Here is a 23,222-nt window from a genome sequence, read left to right as displayed (position 1 = left end):
TAAATTGCAGTATGCGGGCTACTTGCCTGCTCTCCCGGGAGACTCCCGAAATCTAGGTAGGTCTCCCGGACAATCCGGGAGAGTTGGCAAATATGCGATGTAGATTCCACTCCCACCCTCCATACTAGTTCTGTCCTGAAAGAGAGTAGTACTTAAGTGTCCCAGGATGCTGCCAAGGACTGTGGAATGGATATATCTCTGGGAGATGATGTGACATTTTGGGTTGAGCCCTTACTTCGTTAGCTGAATTAGATTGGTATAGATTGGTATAGTCTGCCCCTGCTGCAAGGGCCTGTGTGAATATATATGTTTCTTGCAGCTTTCAATTAGGTAAAGGTACGCAGCACGGTGCCCACTGTCCTCTCCATTGTTTGGTTTGTCCATTGAGCTGCTGGCTTGACTCGTTAGCAAAAATAGGTATATTTTGAAATTTTTCCTAGGGCACCGAGAACCCTAGCACCGGCCCTGGAAGTACATGTCCCTTTGCGGGGATCCCTGGTGAAGTCCCGATGTCAGTCTTAGGGGCATATTCAATTCTTCCGATTCCCCGCTGCGTTAAAACTACTACAGTTATTACGGTAATAGTAAGCTGAATTTCAGTTCGCGGCTCAGGGAGCTGCGAGCTGAAATCCAGCGAGAAAACTACCATAATAACGGTTTTTAATGTAATAACGGTAATAGTCCGCGCGCCACGAAATTTTCGGCGTTTCCGCCGACAATTGAATATGCCCCTTAGGGCTAGATTTACTAAAATGTGGGTTTGAAAAAGTGGATATGTTGCCTATAGCAACCAATCAGATTCTAGATATCATTTATTTAGTACATTCTATAAAATGACTAGAATCTGGTTGTTATAGGCAACATCTCCACTTTTTCAAACCTGCAGTTTAGTAAATACACTCCTTAGACTTTGCGCTCATGCATAGTGAAGCATACCTCTCTACAGTACCAATTTTGGCAGGTCATTCCAATTAGCGTGCTGCAAAAGGGACAGGTCATTACCAAGATGTATGCACTTGAGGGCGGCATTTGGGCAGAACATGGCGGGGGTTATTTTGTCCCAATGTCCTAAGGAGGTGAATCCCAAACTTTTTCAGTTCAAGGCACCCTTAGGGTCTCCATAATTATTTCAAGGCAGCCCTAAGTCAAAATAATTAACAAGTAGTCCCCAACTTGCTTACCACCCTTGTGAGATCGCAGAGGCAGGGCCGTCTTTCCCATTGGGCACAATGGGCAGGTGCCTGGGGGCCCTGCAGCCCAGGGGGGACCGTCGGAGGCAGCAAAAAAAAAACACTACTTACCTTGCGGTCAGCTGGCGATCTGGCTCCCTCCATGGTCTCCTCCTCCGTGCGGCGCTCGCAGTGCATGTCGGGCGTGACGTCATCATGCCCGCCCAACATCCATTGCAGAGCGCGACGGAGGAGGAGACCATGGAGGGAGCCTGATCGCCAGCTGACCGCAAGGTAAGTAGTCTTTTTTTTTTTTTTTTTCAGGTTTTTTTTTTTTTGCTGCCTCCGACGGGCCCCCCCCTGGGCTGCAGGGCCCATATATATATATATATATAATCTTTTTTTTTTATTTATATAGGGGCTCCGGTGCACTGCTGTGCCCGGGGGCCCAAGATGTTCTTAAGAGGGCCCTGCACAGAGGCACCCCAGGAAGCCTATGGCACACAGTTTGGGAACCACTGTCCTAAAGGAGCCTCACTGCACATGCGCAAACTTCTGTTCTGGTAGGGCGGGGGGGGGGTTCGTCTGCCCCGACTAGTACTAATCGCATGTGTAGGATGTAATTCTGAATATCTGTATGAGATTTATAGGAGGAAGCAATATATAAACCCCTCCTGTCTTTACCAAGAACAGTTTCTCCTTTTGATCCATATGCCCATTATAAAAGACATGAACTTAAATACATTTACATTGCACTGTGTTTCCTTACATGCTCAATGTACTAGCTGTCACCCCAACTGTCAATCATTCCTGTTGCCCCGCCCAAAACCAAGCGTCACTCTACTTCAATTTACCGGGCAGCCCCGCCCCATGCTGTATCATTTACATAACTCCGCCTCCCCTCAGACTGCCGAATCCTTTCATCTGTCTCTCAAACCCATCCCGTTTCCCAGAGCCTATCCTCGCCACGCCCACCCCTTATAATCCCGCCCTCCCCTAGGCGCGGAGTTTCTCACTGGCTCCTCCCACTCTACCAGGCGCCGAGCCCGCGCGCTGACCAGACGCAGCCGTGACGTCACTTCCGTCGGCAAACTGAGGCGGTTTGGTTTCGGTGCGAGACTTCCGACCCGTCACCCCGGCAACCGTCAGAAGAATCGGAAGTACCGGGAACATTTCTTCATTAGTCGGTACAGTGACCTCCCCTGGTATAGAGACACGTGCGCGCAGACTTCTTATTGTCTGATCGCCTGGTGGGGTTTTATTACCATCTGTGGTCCTATCACACCTATATAATTACAGCACATGGCTTATGTACAGATATATATATATATATATATATATATATATATATATATATATATATATATATATATACATATGTATATATATATATTCAGTATGTTATAGTGCACCTGCATATAAATGTATTAAACGTACAAAGTACATAAGTATAGGTGGCTTAACAGTTGTCTGATAGCCCAGGAGTAAGTAGTGGTAGCAGCAGCTGCTCAGTGTCTTGTTTCTGTGTGAGTTCCCTGTTCATTCATCCATTAGAATCTGATCCACCTGCCAGGGTTAATACAGGACACAAGATAGAAATCTCTGCTGATTTTTCAGGTGCAAGGAAAAATGAGCAGAGATTTCTGTCAAATCTCCGCCGTGAAGTGTCTCACGGATGTTCCGGAGACACTTTGGGCTAGATTTACTAAGCTGCGGGTTTGAAAAAGTGGGGATGTTGCCTATAGCAACCATTCAGATTCTAGCTGTCATTTTGTAGAAAGTGCTAAATAAATGACAGCTAGAATCTGATTGGTTGCTATAGGCAACATCCCCACTTTTTCAAACCCACAGCTAAGTAAATCTAGCCCTTTGTGGCTAATTAAATTCCCCCCTTAGGCTCATTCAAAGATTTGTACAGTATACATATAATGTGCATGTTTTGTGATAAAATACATTTTTGCTTAGGGATAATGTGTAGTTAAATTTTTCCTCCACTGTGAGATGCAGCAGCCTATCACTTATACCCCATTCAGTTTCAATGGGTCTCAGGGCATCTACCCGAGGCATTACTCAGGAATTAGACCCTGGTCTTTTGGAGGGTTATTCCCGGGTCTGACCGGTGAGACCCGAGTTGAAAAACCTGGGTTTCACCGAACATTATTGTAAGGTTAAAAAAAAATAAAAAAAAAATCATCATCACAAGAGAAGCCAATCAGAGCTCTTCTTGTGATTTTGCCATGGAGACCCGGGCAGACCCGTGTTCAGTGTGAACACGGTCTACCCTGGTATTTCCCTGGGTGTCCTCTGGCAATATCCCAGGTTCATATACCTGGGATATTGCCGGGGTGGCAATCTGAAAGTGGTATTAGTGAGCATTGATGTCTGATGGTAACTGGGGGCAGGGCAGGGCCAAATTGTCGCGAGTCGCGAAGCCCCTGCCCCTTCCACACCTTTTCCTATACCCCTCTTCAGTGATCTCCCGGAGGGAGCCAGCCAAAAGTCTGCAAGCATGTGGTAACCGTGCATTGCATTGCATTGGATAGGAAATAGACTCCCTGTTGTATGGTGTGTAGGAAAAATGAAACTTAAGTATATGAATAGTAAATAAAACACAAATACAATAACCTTTGGTACACTTGCCATTAATTTATTGCGGTTCCCACTAAACCACCATTATTACTTGCCTACTCTAGGAAACTTGTTTCTGGGAGAGGGGGCGTGACTGGGGGGCGGGGTGTTGACCCCGTCCCCGCGAAAACGTAATTTACGTCGCGAGGGGTGGGGCCAAAATGACGCAATTGGCCTCCTCCCGCCCTCCAAAATGGCGTGATTCACAGAGAATTGCGTCAAATGACGCGATTCTCTGATTTCCTGGATGCGGGAGAAATGCCAGCTCTCGCGGGAGCCCGGGAGACTGACCCGAATTTAGGGAATCTCCCGGACTTTCCGGGAGAGTTGGCATGTATGCCACTATTTGTGGTAATATTTTGTCTATATACAAGAAACAAGTCCCTCCCCCATGTTCTTGGTATACTCTCTTTTGAATATACATTCTGTGATATAGTTCGTATGTGAAGCACAGATATGCTTGTACATCATCCAGCTCATTTAGTAGTGACAGTTTTATTGTATGTTTACACTATATATAATTCCTGGCCATCTGTGGTCTGTTTCAAAGCTCTGCAGGGGACTGACTATACAGTTCCTACAATTTGAATGATGCAATTGATGAGATCTTGGTGTTGAACCTCATCTGCGTGACTTCTTAATCTTCGCAGCGAGCCTGTTACCCCCACACATCCATTTTGTGGGCAGAACTAGTTTTAAACCTGATGTGAGTGGGTTCTCTGTGCAGCACTGCGGAATTAGTGGCGCTATATAAATAAATGGTGATGATGATGATGATGAAGCCTGTTGATTTGCTAGGAAAACACTGAAGCACCGCCTGAATAATATTCGTCTGGTACTGGTTTCTAGTGAGCGCAAGGACTACTTTCTCAAGAATATTAAAACCACAAAACTGATGCCTTCACTCTGTATAGGTCCACTTTTAGGCAGGTTTGGACAGAATAATGTAGAATTCAGGAGCACATCAGACAAATCTAGAAGCCTGAAGTATCTCTTAAAGGGCAGGAAGATGCGCTTCAGTGACCTTAACAAAAGGAAATTATTCTCTCTCTTTCATCCAGTTTCGGGGACTCTTTGAGCTTCAGTGTCCTTAACAGAAATTCCTCCAAAAAGTTTGGTGCCAGAAATTATTCTTTCTTTTTAATTCAGTTTGAGGGACTCTGCTACCCTGGCTTGTATGAGGGGACTCAGGAGTTGCAACCCCTGTAGCTCCTCAGTGTTCTGTAAGTGCCCATAGGAGTTGGGCTAAATGTTGGCTGCTCTGCGGCTATTTCTGTAGGTAGGTTTTATTTTCTTTGTTTTATAAATTTATTAGTGGTTTGTTATGTGCGCAATGTTTTAGGTACACAGTGCTGACAGGTGTAGTCTGCTGAGGGAATTTAATCCCCACAAACAGGCTTAGTAGATGTACAGTAATTAAATTTTGCTGTGCCTGTTTCCTATAGTCACCGTGGCTATCACCACTGTAAACTATTATTATTAAGCTCACAAACCGGTGCTGCCATTGTTGGAATAGAGCGCCGCAATGTCAAAACGAGCAGCCATCCTTGCGGTCATACCAAGTCCCCCTCTCAAAATAGTAGTGGCGGACTCTGAAAAAAATCAGTGCCACGGTAGGACAAGACGGGCGCTAAGGAGACTAGGAGGAGCCATGTTGTGGGTTTAAAATTAGTAAGCCATCGCAGACCACATGCCAGGACAGGGCCGGATTAAGGGGGGGGCACAGGGGGCACGTGCTCCGGGCCCCCCCCCCCCTCTCAGGGGGGCCCCCCTCTCTCAGGGACCAGGTGTGCCTCTTTTTGCTGCCCCCAAATGTCGGAATACAGGGGGCAGCACAGGGTTCCGAGTTTAAGTGCTCTATCGGCACTATCAGCACAAGCATGCTTTTGCTTTTTTTTTTTTTTTTGTCTTGTGGGCTTCCGTAGCTGCCGTGTAGATGACGGTTGCGACTAAATCCCCTTCACCGTAGGTACCCGGTACCCACACTGATTGGGAAATAGCACACTCAGTGTGAGCCAGCTAAATCCCCTTCACCAAAGGTACCTTTTGGCCCCCTGCTGGCCGGGTCATGAATTGGAAGAGGATTTAGCCTGCTCAGTGTGAGCCAGCTAAACCCCCTTCACCGAAGGTACCTTTTTGGTCCCCTGCAGGCCAGGTCATGAATGGGAAGGGGATTTAGCCAGCTCAGAGTGAGCCAGCTAAATCCCCTTCACCGAAAGTACCTGGTACATTGACTGTATGGGAAATAGGATTTAGCCAGCTCTTAGCCACTCTTATATTACTGAGGTTGTTTTTGGTGATGGTAGTATCAGTACTAAATAACATGAAAATGGATAGTATAATATGTGAATTTTGTCTTGAATTTGTTTCCAGGTCACCTAAAAAAATAATAATATTTGTTTAGCCATTTATTTTTTAAAGATAAAATGTACTTATTGGGACAACCTTTTAAGAGTTAATTTCTCTTGTGGTTACTCATAAATGATCCGTATGGATGTGTAGAGATTTAAAAACAGGATCATTTTAGAGTGAGAAATAGAGAAACTGAAGATACAGGGTCATAAATTGGAAGTAACAGCAAGAAATGCAAACTGAAAGGTCAACTCAAAGTAAAGGATAATGTGTAGATATTAGCCCATGAGAAAAGTTATTTGCAATTATTATTCTATGCTTGAACCTTAATGCACATTAGCATGCATTAGAGATATATATGAAGAGCCCCCTCTCCCTCTCTATTCACAGAACTTGTTTTCACCAGCAGACAATTATAGTTGCCAACTGTATGGTGTTACTTAGTACTCTCTGGGGCATATTCAATTCAGTCTGGAGCATGCAGATTTGCTTACAGAAGTTGACTATTATACTTGTATGCTTTGTAGTGTATAAATTAGGTTATGTTTTAATCATACTTGCCCACTCCCCCGGATTGTCCGGGAGACTCCCTAATTCTGCACAGATCTCCCGCAGTAACTTGTTGGTTTTCCCGCATCCTGGCACATCTCAGTGAAGTGGTCAGGATGGGGTACTCCATGACGTGAGTCACAGCAAACTGGGTAATGTGGGCTTTGCCACCTGGGTCATATTAACACTGCTGCATAAATGTATAATTAAGGGCGGTATCAAAATGACACGATCCCCTGCCTCCCCCTCCAAGATATGTTCAGATTTTAGTGTTAACATTTTTAGTTAAAAAGTACTTGGATATACCCATGATGTATATTTTACTCAAGGGGTACTTATGTGGCATTATTAAACACAATGGGTCTGGTGACTCCCCAGTCATTGTCTCATGTACTAGGATACCTCTTCTCTATCCTAATCCTACTGGAACCATACTCAAGAAGGGCACTGGGAGTAGGTATGGCAATTATAACAAGAGCGCAGAATGGTGAACAATGTAAGTAAGGCAGACAAGAGGAGGAATGATTCTGAGGATGCCCTATCACAGTAAAATCTTTGATATATATATATCATTGGGCTGCTTGTCTGTCCAGTTATGCATTCAGACACCCCTGCACCGATTGGAATGAAACCAATGCGAGATGGTCCAGTTGGATCCTGTCCAGGTTTTAGGGAGATTAGGGTCCCAGTAGAACCTCCCGTTGGTGTACGCTGGGCAGAACTTTGACCTGGCGAGCCTGTCCTGGTCCTTCCACTAGATGGATTTCAATGACAATAAATATAAAAGCAAAAAGGACACTGGGCAGCCACCTAATGGGTGTGCTGGAAGACCTGCTAAGCTTCTAATTATTTTGAAAAGGTTGACAGTTACATCCAACTCATTGATAACTTAATAGCTTGAAGATTTAAACCCAGGCAATGACTGGTACTTCAGCTAGTAATTAATAAAACAGGATCTTTATTCTTAAGATTATTTGCATAATTGTTTTTCTTTCAATGCCACAGCTTTTGTCTCTCAGCACTTATTGCGGCGGGTACAGCGTGCAATGAAAATTAGAGTGCACCACATTTGTGCACGGCAAATTTAGAATCAGACACACACCTAACTTAAAATTACCTGGACTGAATAAAGATGTAGTTAGTGGCACACTGTCCAATTAAACACCTGTGGGATTACGATGGATCAGTTGCAAATTGCATTACAAGTAACTTCTTGCTGATATAGGTGGAAAATTAAGTTTATTATGCAGGGATCCTTCTTATAATCAGACGTGGTGTAATAGACTTCGTGCTAGATGCATCTTTTTCTAAAATTTGGACATATTTTAATCATAACAAGTGTGAATATGTAATAATTGTCAGGCTAAAAGTAATGTAGGCATTCAATAAAAAATTCTAATATGTGGCAGATGGTTCTCATAATATATTGGTAAATTATGTCATTACTTTTTTCCCCAAAAGATAAGAGAATAGATAGAAATATATATTATTTGTTTTACAATCCTTGGTTCAGCAGGTATACTTTATGCATTTATCTAATATTTGACATGCTTGTAGGACACAAGAGGAAAGTGTGAAGATCTCTTCCACACGGGTCACATATAGACATGTAACAAATATCTAACATACAGGGGGAGGAGGCGTTGGGTTGAAACTTATCTTCCAGGTCTGGTGGCTTGTAAACAAAAGAAAATGTGCTACATAAAAAGCAGTGTGTATGTCCAAGTTGTGGGTAGTGGTCCTACGTGTGTAACTTACTGTACATTGTGAATTATTGTGCACCATTTTCACAGAGAGGCTTATGGCATGGTATCAGCACTAAATAGGTTATTGAAATAATTAGATCACACACAGTGCAAGACAATGGGGTATATTTACTAAACTGCAGGTTTGAAAAAGTGGAGGTGTTACCTATAGCAACCAATGATTTTTTAGCTGTCATTTTGTAGAATGCACTAAATAAATGATAACTAGAATCTGATTGGTTGCTATAGACAACATCTCCACTCTTACAAAGCCGCAGTTTAATAAATATACCCCATGAGTGTGCTCGTCCGGTCAGCTGCCTGGATCAGTCACCCCCTCCTGGGTCCTCCATTGCTGGGAGGAGAACCTTGGTCGGCATAGCAATTACAGGTAAAGTACAGACTTGATATACTAAACATTAAGATGTTTTTGAGAAACTTTAGCAAGCAAAGAAAATAAAGATGTAGTCATTTTAATGGTGAAATAAATAACTAGTTTATTACAAATATACAAAAAAGCTGCTTTCAGTAGGTTTTGTTTACATCACATTATGTATTTCTTACGAAGTATTCAAATATACAGTATATTACAACGTTCAGCTGTCTGTAATATGTAAAAGCAGACACACAAATGTCTGATAACGTCCATTTACAATATCGGGTAATATATTCCACTTGCTGGTCCTCATCATACCAAGCTACAACATAATGATCACTCTTCGCGGTAATTTCATCAGGCATTGTCAGGTGGATAATAACATGAAGTTCGAGAGTAGAAATAAAATAATAATTTGTCTCTATTAGGTTTATTGCTTTCTCCTTCGTTAATATCGCTTGATGAACGGACACTTTAAAAAAGAAAACTCATAACAGTCCGCTCCAGAACGTGTCCTTTTCCCCTCTGGAGCACAGCTCTGGGAGAAGCAAGTCCCAAGCACTATTGGAACTGTTCGTTAAACCGGTGAGTTTTCAGCATGATCCTACAGTTAGAGACAATACTTGATAGACAGAGATTCTGTTGAAGATTTCCAGGGGCAGCATTCAAGAAGGGTCGTAGTCCTGAGAGCGGAGGTAACCTGGAAGAAGCAAATAAAAAAAGCGTCAGCGTGACCAGAGGGTTGTTATGTACAGAGACTGTGATAATAGATGTAACAAGTGGAAATGGATATGACGGCACTAAATACTTTTGTAGTGAAAATATAACTAAAATGGAAGACAGGATGATTTCAGTAGGACGACAGTAATTGATGATGGAGAGTAGAGAGGTTATTCCTGCAGCAACTATTTGATTGGATTGTAGGGGATCAAGATATCATTACAGCAACATGGAGGTTGCAGCGGTCTGGGGAGTATATAACAAAAATTGCTTTGTAGTACCAGGAAAAATGTTTTATTTTTGCAATAGTAATCAGGGAAATAAAACATAGAAGAAATTATAGGATTTTTATACATAGTCCACTGGGAAACATTGGGATATAGTGTAGGGACCAGGCATACGGACACTATTTAAGCACCTCCCTCCAGAAATGCATTGGTAGCTGTTCAAAAGGACGCACCCTCCACCAGTCCAGTGCCTAGTGGGGGCTTACATATACCCAGTATTGCCCACCTGACCCAGGCCCCTTAAGGAAACATGAAGCCTGCCCCAACTAAGAGGTATCCATTCCTGTGTTCCACATCATCTTGCTAAACCTATCTTCCAGCACTGTGGTGGGAAAAGTTAACACTCACAGTCTTGCTGTCCTACAGAGCACTGTGAAGCAGTGACTGTCATTCCAGAAATCACTGCCTGGGAACCCCTGTAGCGATTATGGCCATGTCCTGCAGAGGAATCCAGCACTGAGTGGGGGCATTAGCGTAAACACCGCGTCGTTACCTCCGTTCTTCCGCTCAGAGCATTAAACAATCATCCGCGCTGTGACACTGAAGTCGCTGACTTTGGAGACCACCCCAACAATAAAAAATATGGCCTGCCACGCTGGGCAATTAATGCAAAGTGAGGGCCTAACAGGAGAGGGGTATAGAGCAGGAGCACTGTCAGTGAACTTCCAGAATGTCTTATATTGCCCTTTCGCCTGGTCCCTACACTATTCTCCAATGGTTCCTGGTGTCCCACAATGAATGCCTGAAATATAGCAAAATTTAAAAGTTATGGATAAGTGAGAAGGCAGAAGTATGACACCTAATAAAGTGCTTAGAAAACTGGATGTATTGTTATTTTTGTGAGAAAATTGATAAGTCTTTTATGTACGGTGTTGTGAGAAAATCAATTATACTCATGGGGGTAAATGTATCAATGTCCGGATTCTTCAACTCCGGCGAGATCGGCGTCTTCAGCGCTTAAATTTAAAGCGGCACTGCCTTGTAAAGGCAGTGCCGCTTTAAATTTAAGCGCTGAAGACGCCGATCTCGCCGGAGTTGAAGAATCCGGACATTGATACATTTACCCCATGGCCTGTAATGATAATATCATCTGAGCAAAATGTGACTAAATACAGTATTTTTTAAAAAACAAAACCACAACATCTATGGCAATAACGGTCTCTGTATTATTATCACATTTGCTGGTAAGGCTGTACTCCTCTTTCAAATAAAAGATGCCTCTTCTCATTTTGAATTAAGAGAGGTGTCAAGATTGAGGCAGCGGGGCATGTGAGGTAAAAGCTGGTGGGCGACAGTGAGACACGATTGTGGGCACAGGGCCTGTGAGGGAAAAGATAATGAGCACCATGGGGAATATCAGAGAAAAGATGGAGAGTGTTGTCATGTGTAACGCCCTGCAGCGTCACACATGCACCCATCTCTGCCCTGCACCGTCACACATGCACCCATCTCTGCCCTGCACCGTCACACATGCACCCATCTCTGCCCTGCACCGTCACACATGCACCCATCTCTGCCCTGCACCGTCACACATGCACCCATCTCTGCCCTGCACCGTCACACATGCACCCATCTCTGCCCTGCACCGTCACACATGCACCCATCTCTGCCCTGCACCGTCACACATGCACCCATCTCTGCCCTGCACCGTCACACATGCACCCATCTCTGCCCTGCACCGTCACACATGCACCCATCTCTGCCCTGCACCGTCACACATGCACCCATCTCTGCCCTGCACCGTCACACATGCACCCATCTCTGCCCTGCACCGTCACACATGCACCCATCTCTGCCCTGCACCGTCACACATGCACCCATCTCTGCCCTGCACCGTCACACATGCACCCATCTCTGCCCTGCACCGTCACACATGCACCCATCTCTGCCCTGCACCGTCACACATGCACCCATCTCTGCCCTGCACCGTCACACATGCACCCATCTCTGCCCTGCACCGTCACACATGCACCCATCTCTGCCCTGCACCGTCACACATGCACCCATCTCTGCCCTGCACCGTCACACATGCACCCATCTCTGCCCTGCACCGTCACACATGCACCCATCTCTGCCCTGCACCGTCACACATGCACCCATCTCTGCCCTGCACCGTCACACATGCACCCATCTCTGCCCTGCACCGTCACACATGCACCCATCTCTGCCCTGCACCGTCACACATGCACCCATCTCTGCCCTGCACCGTCACACATGCACCCATCTCTGCCCTGCACCGTCACACATGCACCCATCTCTGCCCTGCACCGTCACACATGCACCCATCTCTGCCCTGCACCGTCACACATGCACCCATCTCTGCCCTGCACCGTCACACATGCACCCATCTCTGCCCTGCACCGTCACACATGCACCCATCTCTGCCCTGCACCGTCACACATGCACCCATCTCTGCCCTGCACCGTCACACATGCACCCATCTCTGCCCTGCACCGTCACATGCACCCATCTCTGCCCTGCATCCGTCACACTTGCCCCCCCCGTGCCAGCGCTACAACCGTCACACTTGCCCCCCCCGTGCCAGCGCTACAACCGTCACACTTGCCCCCCCCCGTGCCAGCGCTACAACCGTCACACATGCCCCTCCCCGTGCCAGCGCTACAACCGTCACACATGCCCCTCCCCGTGCCAGCGCTACAACCGTCACACATGCCCCCCCCGTGCCAGCGCTACAACCAGCACACATGCCCCCCCGTGCCAGCGCTACAACCATCACACATGCCCCCCCCGTGCCAGCGCTACATCCATCACACATGCCCCCCCCCCCCCCCCGTGCCAGCGCTACAACCATCACACATGCCCCCCCCCCCCCCCCCCCCCCCGTGCCAGCGCTACAACCATCACACACTCACACACACTTGCTCCCCTTCTACTTACCTTTTTCTACACGAATGCAGCCAGGAACTGAAAGAAATGATGGAGCTCCTGCACCGAGTACCATAGACTTTCAGCAGCCGCCTAACACTATGTACCATGTGACCGCTGCGATCACATGACCCTGTGACGTCATATTGACGTGCCAGGGTACCTACACTGAAGGGGATTCAGCCGCTACCCGCTACCTGTAGATGACAGTTTGAGGAGGAGCAGAGAAGAGCTGCCCTGCCTGTCAGGCACAAGGTAAGTTAAGATCTGGGGGGGATGTGTTTGTGAGAATGAATAAAGTATATAAATATAGTGTGTGTGTGTGTGTCTGTTAAGTTATTAGCCTGTATAACTAGGTATTATAATGTTGCTGTGCAACTGTCATGTAATATAGTAAATTTTTTACCCAACACCTGTTTTATTAAGGTACTACTGATATGATATATATAAACTAGCAAGCTAAAAAAAAAATCTATATGCAGACATTAATTTAAATATAAAACCCAGTACCAGGGAAACATCCCTATATTGAAAACAGATGGTTTAAACATGCAAGCCATTACCTGTGCAGAATTATTTTATGGATAATGGAAGACTTTAGCTCCCAGTCAACTGCAGTTGACAACAGTAATATATATATATATATATATTAGTGTGTGTGATGTGTGTGTGTGTGTATATATATATATATATATAATTTACACACACACACACACACACACACACACACACACACACGTTAACCCGTGCATGATACTCATGCATTCTAGTCAAATCAAGCTACTTAAGGTGTTAAAAAGGTTCTTATCATGCATTTGGGCCATAGCCCAGGCCTCAACCACCAACCACTCCCCACTGTCACCCCCGGCAACCACCAACCACTCCCCACTGTCACTTCTCCTTCAAGAAATATATATATATTTTTTTTAAATCTTTATAAACACTTTTAACAATTAGCAAATTAAATTAAAAAATTAAAAACATCTCATCTTAGTATACCAAATTTCAGCCCTTTCTGAATTTTTTTTCTCCACACACACTAAGAATTTAGTAGGTCAGTGTATAACTCCGCCCAGCAGGTGGCGCCGCAGCTTGTTTTTTTTTTTTGTTTTTTTACACACAGACAGACTAACACACGCCACTAGACATTTATATTATATATATATATATATATATATATATATATATATATATTGTATGTGTGTATATATATATATATATATATATATATATATATATATATATGTATGTGTATATATATGTGTGTGTGTGCGCAGTATGTTAATATATGTAAGGGAAGGGGGGTTCTTAATATAGTGTGGGAGGTAGGCTATTTAATGGTGGAGTGCAGGTGTGGGCTAATTATTTAATGAGTGCTATTTTTTTGTGGGGTGATGGTGGGGCAATTTAATTTAATATTGGGTCCTATTAATTTAAGATGAGATGGTTTGGGGCTATTAATTGAATGTGGGACTGATTTTGGGGAGGAGGGCTATTTATTAATTGTAATTGTAAATATGAATTATTTAATGCCGGTGATAGTTGTGGAAAATGGTTATATTAAACGTAAATGCTATTTAATTTATTGCCAGGCTGTTTAGTGGGGAGCGAAATAAGTTTATTAAATGTCTGCACTATTCATTTAATGTTGGGGCTGCTTGGGGAAAACAGTTCCATTATTAAATGTGAATATTATTAATTTTATTTAATTTCAAGTTTGGGGATGGTTGCAGGGAGGGAGGCCTAATTATTAAAGGGGGTGCTATTGATTTATTAACATTTTTCAAAATAGGGCCCCAACATCCCAGAATCTACACAAGCAGCAACTGAGCTTAAGACCCCAGCAGCCACAGGTGGTGAAAAGTGAGAAGAGCAGGTAGGAGAGAGCAGGACCATCTGCCAACTGTCCTCGGTATAGTGGGACAGTCCAGAATGTGGGTGACTGTCCCACTTAGTCAGAATTTGGTCTGACTACAAGGACAGTTGGGAGGTATGTCCTACTTCACACTGTTATGCTGTGATGGCAGATGCAACTAACAGTAGTTCACACAGCATTGCCTGTTTATTTGTCTAAAATGAAGACCATATTACACAATGGGGGGCCCCCCCGTCTTAAGTGCCCTGGGCCCCCCAGAACCTTAATCCAGCTCTGTGCCAGGACACCCCTACTCATCAGTAGACTTGGTACATTCCTAAGGCAGGAAACAAGCTGCTGTGTCAGCAGTTCCCTCCTGAGGTGATTATTAAGGAAAATATTCTGCTGTTGTCCTTACTGACAGGATTCTCCCCTCCTGACTGTACTTCAGCTATCCTGGAGGGATAAGTACAGTGTTGAATTCTGGTATGACTGTCTACTGGCGTAAACTGTATTTATATCACTGTATATATTCGTATATCAAACAGTATTACACATAGGTTTATATAGCTTGACAGATGTAATGACTATTACACACATATAGTGGTTGCTCCCCCTTTGCAGATTGGTTTGTTCCTTTTGGATCCAATTCAGGAGAAGTGACAGCTGAATAAAAACTCCTGAGTGGTTTTACCTCACAGACACTGCTACTGATCACAAGTATACTGTGTGTGACTGACAGGCTGCTCTCTGTCTGCTGCTACTAATCAGCAGTATACTGTGTGTGACTGACAGGCTGCTCTCTGTCTGCTGCTACTGATCACAAGTATACTGTGTGTGACTGACAGGCTGCTCTCTGTCTGCTGCTACTAATCAGCAGTATACTGTGTGTGACTGACAGGCTGCTCTCTGTCTGCTGCTACTGATCACAAGTATACTGTGTGTGACTGACAGGCTGCTCTCTGTCTGCTGCTACTAATCAGCAGTATACTGTGTGTGACTGACAGGCTGCTCTCTGTCTGCTGCTACTAATCAGCAGTATACTGTGTGGGACTGAGAAGCTGCTCTCTGCTGCTACTGATCAGTAGTATACTGTGTGTGACTGACAGGCTGCTCTCCATCATCATCATTTATTTATATAGCGCCAACATATTCCGTAGCGCTTTACAATTGGGGACAAACATAATAAACTAATAAACAAACTGGGTAAAACAGACAAAGGGACAATGGGAGATTGACACATGAGGTTAAGTCTACAGTTTGCATTTTGGCCCAGCCAGACTGCAAAGGTAAAAGTGACTCATAAACTAAATGAACCCGTCGCACAACAATGTTGGTCAGGGGGCAGCCGTTCCGCGTGAAACTGTGTAACAGGCTAAAGGTAGCGAGGTTAAGAGGGTGGCCGAGGAATATTATAAGCTTGTCTGAAGAGGTAGGTTTTCAGAGAACGCTTGAAAGTTTGTAGACCAGAGGAGAGTCTTACTGTGCGAGGGAGAGAATTCCATAGAGTGGGTGCAGCCCGAAAAAAGTCCTGTAACCGGGAATGGGAGGATGTAATGAGGGTGGATGAGAGACGCAGAACGGAGTTGCCGAGTTGGGAGATATTTTGAGACAAGAGAGGAGATGTATGTTGGTGCAGCTTTGTTGATGGCCTTGTAGGTTAGTAAAAGTATTTTATATTGGATTCGGTACAAAACAGGCAGCCAGTGTAGAGACATACAGAGTGATTCAACAGAGGAAGAACGATTTGCAAGGAAAATCAGTCTTGCCGCAGCGTGCAAAATAGATTGTAGAGGTTTGAGTCTGTTTTTTGGAAGACCAGTAAGGAGGGAATTGCACATCAGTCCCTGCCCCATTGGAGCTTACAGTCTAAATTCTCTAACACACACACACAGACGAAGTTAGACTAAGATCAATTTAACAGCAACCAATCAACCTACTAGTATGTTTTTGAAATCTGGGAGCAAGCTGGAGCACCTGAAGGAAACCTACGCAACCACGGGGAGAACGTATAAACTCCACACAGATAAGGCCATCTACTACTACTACTACTGATCACCAATGTACTGTGTGTGACTAATAGGCTGCTCTCTATCTGCAGATACTCTGCACTGGTCAACCATTTTCTTACACATATCTCTGCAAATAGATATCTGTAGAATTATTTTTACATACTTTTACCAATTCCTTCACAGTCTTACTGTTGAAATTCTTCCTATTGTGAGGATTATTCTGTTATATACAGTACATTAGCACAAAATTGTGTTGGGGAGTAAAACTGTGGGTTTATCCCTGTAGAGTTGTGAGAGATATATATACATATATAGATATATAGATAGATATATATATATATATATATATATATATATATATATATATATATATATATATATATATATATATATATATATATAATTTATACACACACACACACACACACACACACACACATTTACATCTATGTAATAAAATGAATACCATAAAAAAAATTAAGTGTAGTGTGACTGCAACTATTGAAATAGAGTTGCAGGTTACCTATGTGGATTCTGCTGGAGTGGGTGTGTCATGGGCCCCCCTCAGATAGGGGATCATCGTAAGCGACTGCATTAGGACAGTCGGCAGCGCTAGTTCAGTTGCTCGCTTTTTCTGCAGATATAACCCGCAGAGGATACGATTATCACTCCGGCTCAAAATATATCAGTGCAGACTGCTTCCCTTACGACATCTTTAAAGGTTGCAGGGGAAGGTTCTTCTGTCCTCCCAGCTCCTCTTGGTTTCGAAAGGTCAAATCTAGGCGTAAGCTTCTTGGTCCACTTCTTTGGTACAGGGCCTTGAAAAATTAAGTCGAGAACTTGGGCTTCCTGGTAATGGCATAGATGTGCTCATCCTCTTAGCGGTCTCTGATTCAGAGGCTTAGTGAAAGATGCAGAAGAGGCGTGTAGTTTGTTCCCTCTTTCTGAAGAGCTGACAAATGTCATTGATTCAGCAGGGAAACAACCAGACAGAAAATTAATTGTACCACGTAGGTTTCCTATCCTCTTTCCACTTCAGCTGGATGAGATGGCCCAGTTGAACAGGTACATAAGGTGGCTCCACCTGTAGCGAGGTTGGCACACCATACCTGTTCTTCCTCTACTTGGCCTGACTACTAGTGAAGATGGCACTGACCATAAAGTGGAAAGTTCTTTGAAGACCATGCTTAGACCCTTGCTTTCTTCTGCTTTGGTGGCTAGAGAGATGGAGACCTGGGCAGATCATCTTGCTGATGGTCTACAGGATTCTGATTTACCTTCTCTGGCACTACATCTGTAAGAAGCATCAGGATAGCTATATGAGGCAGCTCAGAATTGCATATCGCTACAGCAGCCAGGTGCCCAGGTTCTTGTCCAGGACCAGAGACCCCTTGGCATGCGCAGTGGATGTTCTGATCCGTAAAAGACATCAGACGTGGCGGAATTTCAGTGGTCCTGATTGGCGACGTCGAGTCTGTTGTGTGGACATACTAGACATGACAGTCGGCAAAGAGTGACTGCTTCCACATCAAGACAGTCTACTGCTTCGGGGCTGTTTCGGCACCATGAACCCCAGGGTTGTTGATGCCACGTTGAAGGCCAATAAACCAGTCTCTGCCCTAAATTATCATAGTGTGACGGACCAACGTCAGTTGGTGCGAACACATGATTTGTCATATGCCGGCCGTTGACTCTTCAGGTTCTTAGCTGTTTTGCAGGATGATTTGGAGATGGCCCTTCGGCTTAGTTCCCTGAAGGTGCAGGTATCCACCCCTCAATATATTTTGAAAGGGCTAACCGGTATATCGGAGGACTTTCCTTCAACACATCCAGCCTCCTTATGTACCACCTAAGGCACCTTGGGACTTGAAATTGGTGCTTGGAGCCCTTAAATCATCCCCCTTTGAACCTTTGAAGTTGACTGAACTCAAATTCCTAACTTGGAAGGTGGTTTTTCTCCTTGCCATCGCTTCTGCAAGGAGAGTTTTTGAACATGGGCCTCTCTCTTGTCGTTCACCATTATCTGGTATTTTATACAGACAGACCTGTATGATACCTACCTTCCAACAAAAACTGGTCTGGTTTTCATATTAATCAAGAGATTGCGGTCCTGGTCTTCCAGGATGTGGCTGCCTCTTTGAATCAGGGATCCTTAACTTCATTGGATGTTATCTGTGTTGCATTAATGTGAAACATTAATATAGGCTTACAGGAGTGACGAAATCCCAGGAATCAGCTAGCCATTTTATTGATGTCCTTGGATGAACAAGCTTCCTGGCTCCTTAGCATAATCTTGTTGGTTTCAGTGACTGGTCCCCCACTCTAATTGGAATATTAAAAGCACAGATATTTATATAAACATATACATAGGACAATGTGCCGCAATTAAGGGGGCCTCTAATAGCTTGGTGTCTAACTCAAGCATCGAGACTAACCATGATGGCCACCATTTGGAGGAGTTGGGGTAATTTGGTAAACTATTCTCCCTTTGTTTAGTATAGATGCAGACCCGTGTGACTGCTCTTACTAGTTAGAGTTTAGATGGTCATACTGTAGCTGGTCCTGCCACTTGACCAGACCACTAAGCAGTCCGATCTCTGTCAGATTTGTCTGTACATATACATATATAAATGAGGACAAATCCGAAGGATCCAGCCATACGGCTCCCAGGCTGACATTTCGGATCCGATGAGGTCTGACAGTTACCACCTACTTGGTTGGATGTGGTTATCTTCTGACTGAATTTACCATCCATCCTGACCAAGATTTTATCTCTTCCGATAACATGTTCTTCGGTATTGGTGGTGTTTTAGTGCTTAGATACGCCGCATTTATGCTTTGTTTGCCCGATCCACTGGCTCTCATGAAGCTTCAAACAGGCAACAGGTTAATTTATGCCCTTCCCATTCGTATTCAGTGGGAAATACACAACAACACCACATACAAAGAATCATAGTTATGTAAATGCAGAATTTTATGTTCATTTAGGAACTCTTCCCAACACTAGAGTTTCAATTTTGGGTGGTTTTCTTTATTAATGTTAAAAACCCCTTTTAAGCATTTATCATTGGTATCTGCTATCAGTTTGCTCAAAACTAGTGACGTTGTTAACGCAATGACTGATTAATATTCTTGAGTCCTGTGTATGAGGTACTTCTGCCTACTGAATTAATGGGGTACATTCCTATGAATATTCCGATACAAAATGCCGACTCCACTGCGTGTAGTGATAGGACCACTAAACCCCCAAGATGTAAACTTTCAGAAGCAAACCATGGAGGTAAACTAAATATCGTTCATTACATTGCAGTATCTCCTCCTCCACCCATTACAGGCAGCTGAAGCTGCTCCTTCATATTTAGGACATTGTCCTTATGGGGGTTCACCGTCCCTGTCTAAGTGTGAGAATTTACCAATACACACTGTACAATTCAGCAAAGCTAGTCAGTCACTAGCAGCTAGCTTCTTGTTTAGTGACTGAAGGTATGGTGGACATATCTAGTATAAACAGAGTTTTCATGTATATTATTCAGCTCCATAATATGCAGATATAGATATACATGCTCACTTCCTAGTGAAGTGGGCAGATTTGAAACCTCCATGATGCGATTCCCCTGAGATCGCATAATTTTGGGCAGCCCCCCCATGGTAAAATGATGCGTCTGTGTCATTGCGTCACGGGTGGGGCAGGCCAAAATGATGTTATTTGTCTAGCTCCGCCCCAACACGTTCACCTCCCACCCGGATCTCTCGAAAACCAACTTTAAAAAGTTGGTAAGTATGATATTTATGTTGATTAGTGGCTTTACTTAGATTTTAAATTAAATAGCTAAGTTACATTCTAAGTCTGCTGTGACAGGATGGACCGCCTATGCCACTTTGCCTGTTGTTGCTGGGAACCAGCTGGGCTTACTTTGCCACCGTTCCCTTTCGTTATCCCAAATGCGCCCTCTTGCCGCAGTAGGAGGGACTTACAAAGGCTGCCTCCACTGGACTCCTATACCAGCATCCAGAACCGGGTTTCTTCTGGATAACTGACGCTGCAAGTGTACCCCGCTACTGGTGTACCTGGACTGGTACTCCTGAGCTCTTACTATGGGTCAGGGGTGCTATGGATGGATCCCTCTGGCCAAGACTGCAGGGTAGCAGGCAGAGTGTTGGTACCGGAATAGACGTGTACAACCTCAGAAACAGCCAGAGAACGGGATTAGATTTAGGGTCTAATTTGCAGGTCACAGGAATACAGCAATATTGAAGATGTTTTCAAGCAGGTCTTTGAAGCAAGTGATGTTTATTTGCTCTCGCACTGGATGAAGGTACCAGTGCTAAGGTCAGATGAAATCAGAAGAACAAGTTTTCAATACAAGCCAGTGCCTTTTATACAGTTTAGGCACAGGCTATTTTTAGAAACAGGATGTAATGTGTTTACACAAACATGGATTTACATGCATTGCAAAGCCAACAATATTTATCTGTGAAATTCTAGAAACGCTGTGATATCCTGCATCACATGCTGTTTACAATGTTCAGAAAGGTTTTAACACTATGAAAAAAGGCAACACAGTAACGATTCCCTGCTGGGCCTCCCCATATGCCTAATTGGAGGTTTCCACTAGCAACCTTACAAAACCCCAAACAATGACACTTCCATACAAAACACATCCCAATACGCAAAATACCTACATCCACAAGAGCTCATTGTATCAAATATATACATCAGAAATAAGGCATTTGCTTAAGAAAGGTTTAAACAGAAAAATAAATTTTCTACCCTGGTCTCAGAAATAACGATTTCCTATCTCAAAATATACACAATATCAAAAACAAGTGCATGTGCAATTATATAAATAAGCGCCCTGCGCTATTTCCTTTAAATACATTTATACCAGAAGTTATTTATCAGGGATCCAGTCACATCTGCAAAAAGCAATAGTGCAATATTTATTTTTCCATCAAAGTTTCTATCTTTATTTTGTGTCCATTTATGTATTGACTAGGGTCAATTTGTTAGCAGCCAATTTACCTACTAGTGTGTTTTTGGAGTGTGGGAGGAAACCAGAGCACCCGTAGGAAACCCACGCAAACACGGGGAGAACATATAAACTCTACACAGATAAGGCCATGGTCGGGAATCAAACTCATGACCCCAGTGCTGTACGGCAGAAGTGCTAACCACTTAGTCACCTAGGCACATACAATCACAGAATTGCAAACCTGTCAATGTACAGTAACTCCTATGCTAAAGTTGGCGATCTGATTGAACTATCACAAGTATTGTAGGCATAGTATGTAACGTGTATTCTTAAAAGAGCTAGAATGAATTCCACTTCACGGAGAGGTTCAAAGGAGAAATAGTTATCCGGAATTCAGTAGAGACCTAAGGTGCCAGGAGACCAGCAGACACATACCCGTTATAGGAGGTTCTTGTAAGAATACTCTACTTTCATACCCGAGCGTTTGACAAAAAAACATTCCCTAAGCTGTTCCCTCAAGGGAATAGACAATGTATTGATATAGCTTTCCCAGTCCTCAAAGAGTTTCCGGGTGACTCTTTCTGGAGGGATGCCTCCTGCCAATCCATCCGCCGAATTTGAAAGCATCTTTTCCTTACACAGATCAAGTGTGCGGGGGGAGAACTCTGGATCCACACTTCATATCATCATTAGTAATTTCTTGCTTCCTGCAGAAGCTCTTGTGTCTGAAGGCATAATGCCCAAGATCGCCCATTCGGGTTTAATGATAAATAGTTAACTCATCCATGGCGAATCTCCACACGCGGGTCCAGAAGCCTTTAATGACAGGACAGGCCCAAGGGCAGTGGTACAGATCTGTCTGGTTCACCACACTTGGGGCAAGCTGCCTGTTTTTAAGAACTGAATCATTGCCGTTTTGACTTATGAGAATGAAATGGAAAAGCCCCTCCCCTGTGTTACAGACATTTTTCAGAAGAAGCTGTATATGATTTGGACTTTTATGCTGGTCGTTTAATATATTTAACGAGCTTGAGTGGAGGGTATATTGGTGAAGTAGCAGTAGAGCGGATTGTATCAAGATTAGTCTACATGACATTGGGTCTCCCCCTCTTTTTTCCCCATTGTGGTAGACCCAAAAAGGCTGAAAAGATGATAAATCGGGTATACTGCATTATGTTGTCCACCCCTGGTCTAGTATCATTATCCCAAAACTAGTGATGTATTTCAGGAGCCCTGGACCTAACAACATGAAGACCACATACCTTCACCTACTTCTATAGTAGTTATTTCTCTGGGTTTTGCCTATGTAACTTATTCGTGGTTGTCTTTACTTGTAGCCATGGAAGAGCCGGAGATGACGGAACTGGAGAATATGGTGGTGGAGGAGCTGGGTATTTCCATGCAAGAACTTCGCGAGTTTATAGACCAAGAGGTGGAGAAGAATCCGTTTGTGAAGCAGCGGAAAGCTCAGTTATTGGAACTGGAGAATTTGGTGAAGCAGAAGGAAGAAGAGGTGGCCCATGTGGACAATTTGTGTGACAACGCTGCAAGGTAAAGGTCATCTGTTCTCCAGACTGTACTATAGTTGGGACTGTTCTGAGTAATAGTTGCTGTGGCCCATTAGTAGAAGGGCAGAGAGCTGTGATTAGATTATTTGGTCACTATTTATA

At 44.0% G+C, this 23,222-nt stretch overlaps 1 protein-coding gene across 5 annotated transcripts in view; it reads left to right on the top strand.

The window, feature by feature from the left end:
- The first annotated feature begins 2,211 nt into the window (after window positions 1–2,211).
- The window catches only part of LOC142108810 (histone-lysine N-methyltransferase SETDB1-like), a 93,318-nt gene continuing 72,307 nt past the window's right edge, over window positions 2,212–23,222 (top strand). For 3 of the 5 annotated variants that reach the window (XM_075192693.1, XM_075192692.1, XM_075192690.1), the window contains exons 1-2: window positions 2,213–2,356; window positions 22,890–23,103. In XM_075192693.1, coding sequence (XP_075048794.1) covers window positions 22,892–23,103 — 212 coding nt within the window. In that variant the 5' untranslated portion in view covers window positions 2,213–2,356; window positions 22,890–22,891. Of the gene's footprint in view, window positions 2,357–14,984; window positions 15,054–22,889; window positions 23,104–23,222 lie in introns of those variants that run through there. The other 2 variants (XR_012680230.1, XM_075192691.1) reach the window with 2 other exon arrangements.

Source organism: Mixophyes fleayi, chromosome 12 (genome assembly GCF_038048845.1).
Source record: "Mixophyes fleayi isolate aMixFle1 chromosome 12, aMixFle1.hap1, whole genome shotgun sequence".
Classification (NCBI taxonomy): Eukaryota; Metazoa; Chordata; class Amphibia; order Anura; family Limnodynastidae; genus Mixophyes; species Mixophyes fleayi.
Note: the sequence above shows the minus strand (reverse complement) of the source record. Positions and strands in the feature narration are given on the sequence as shown.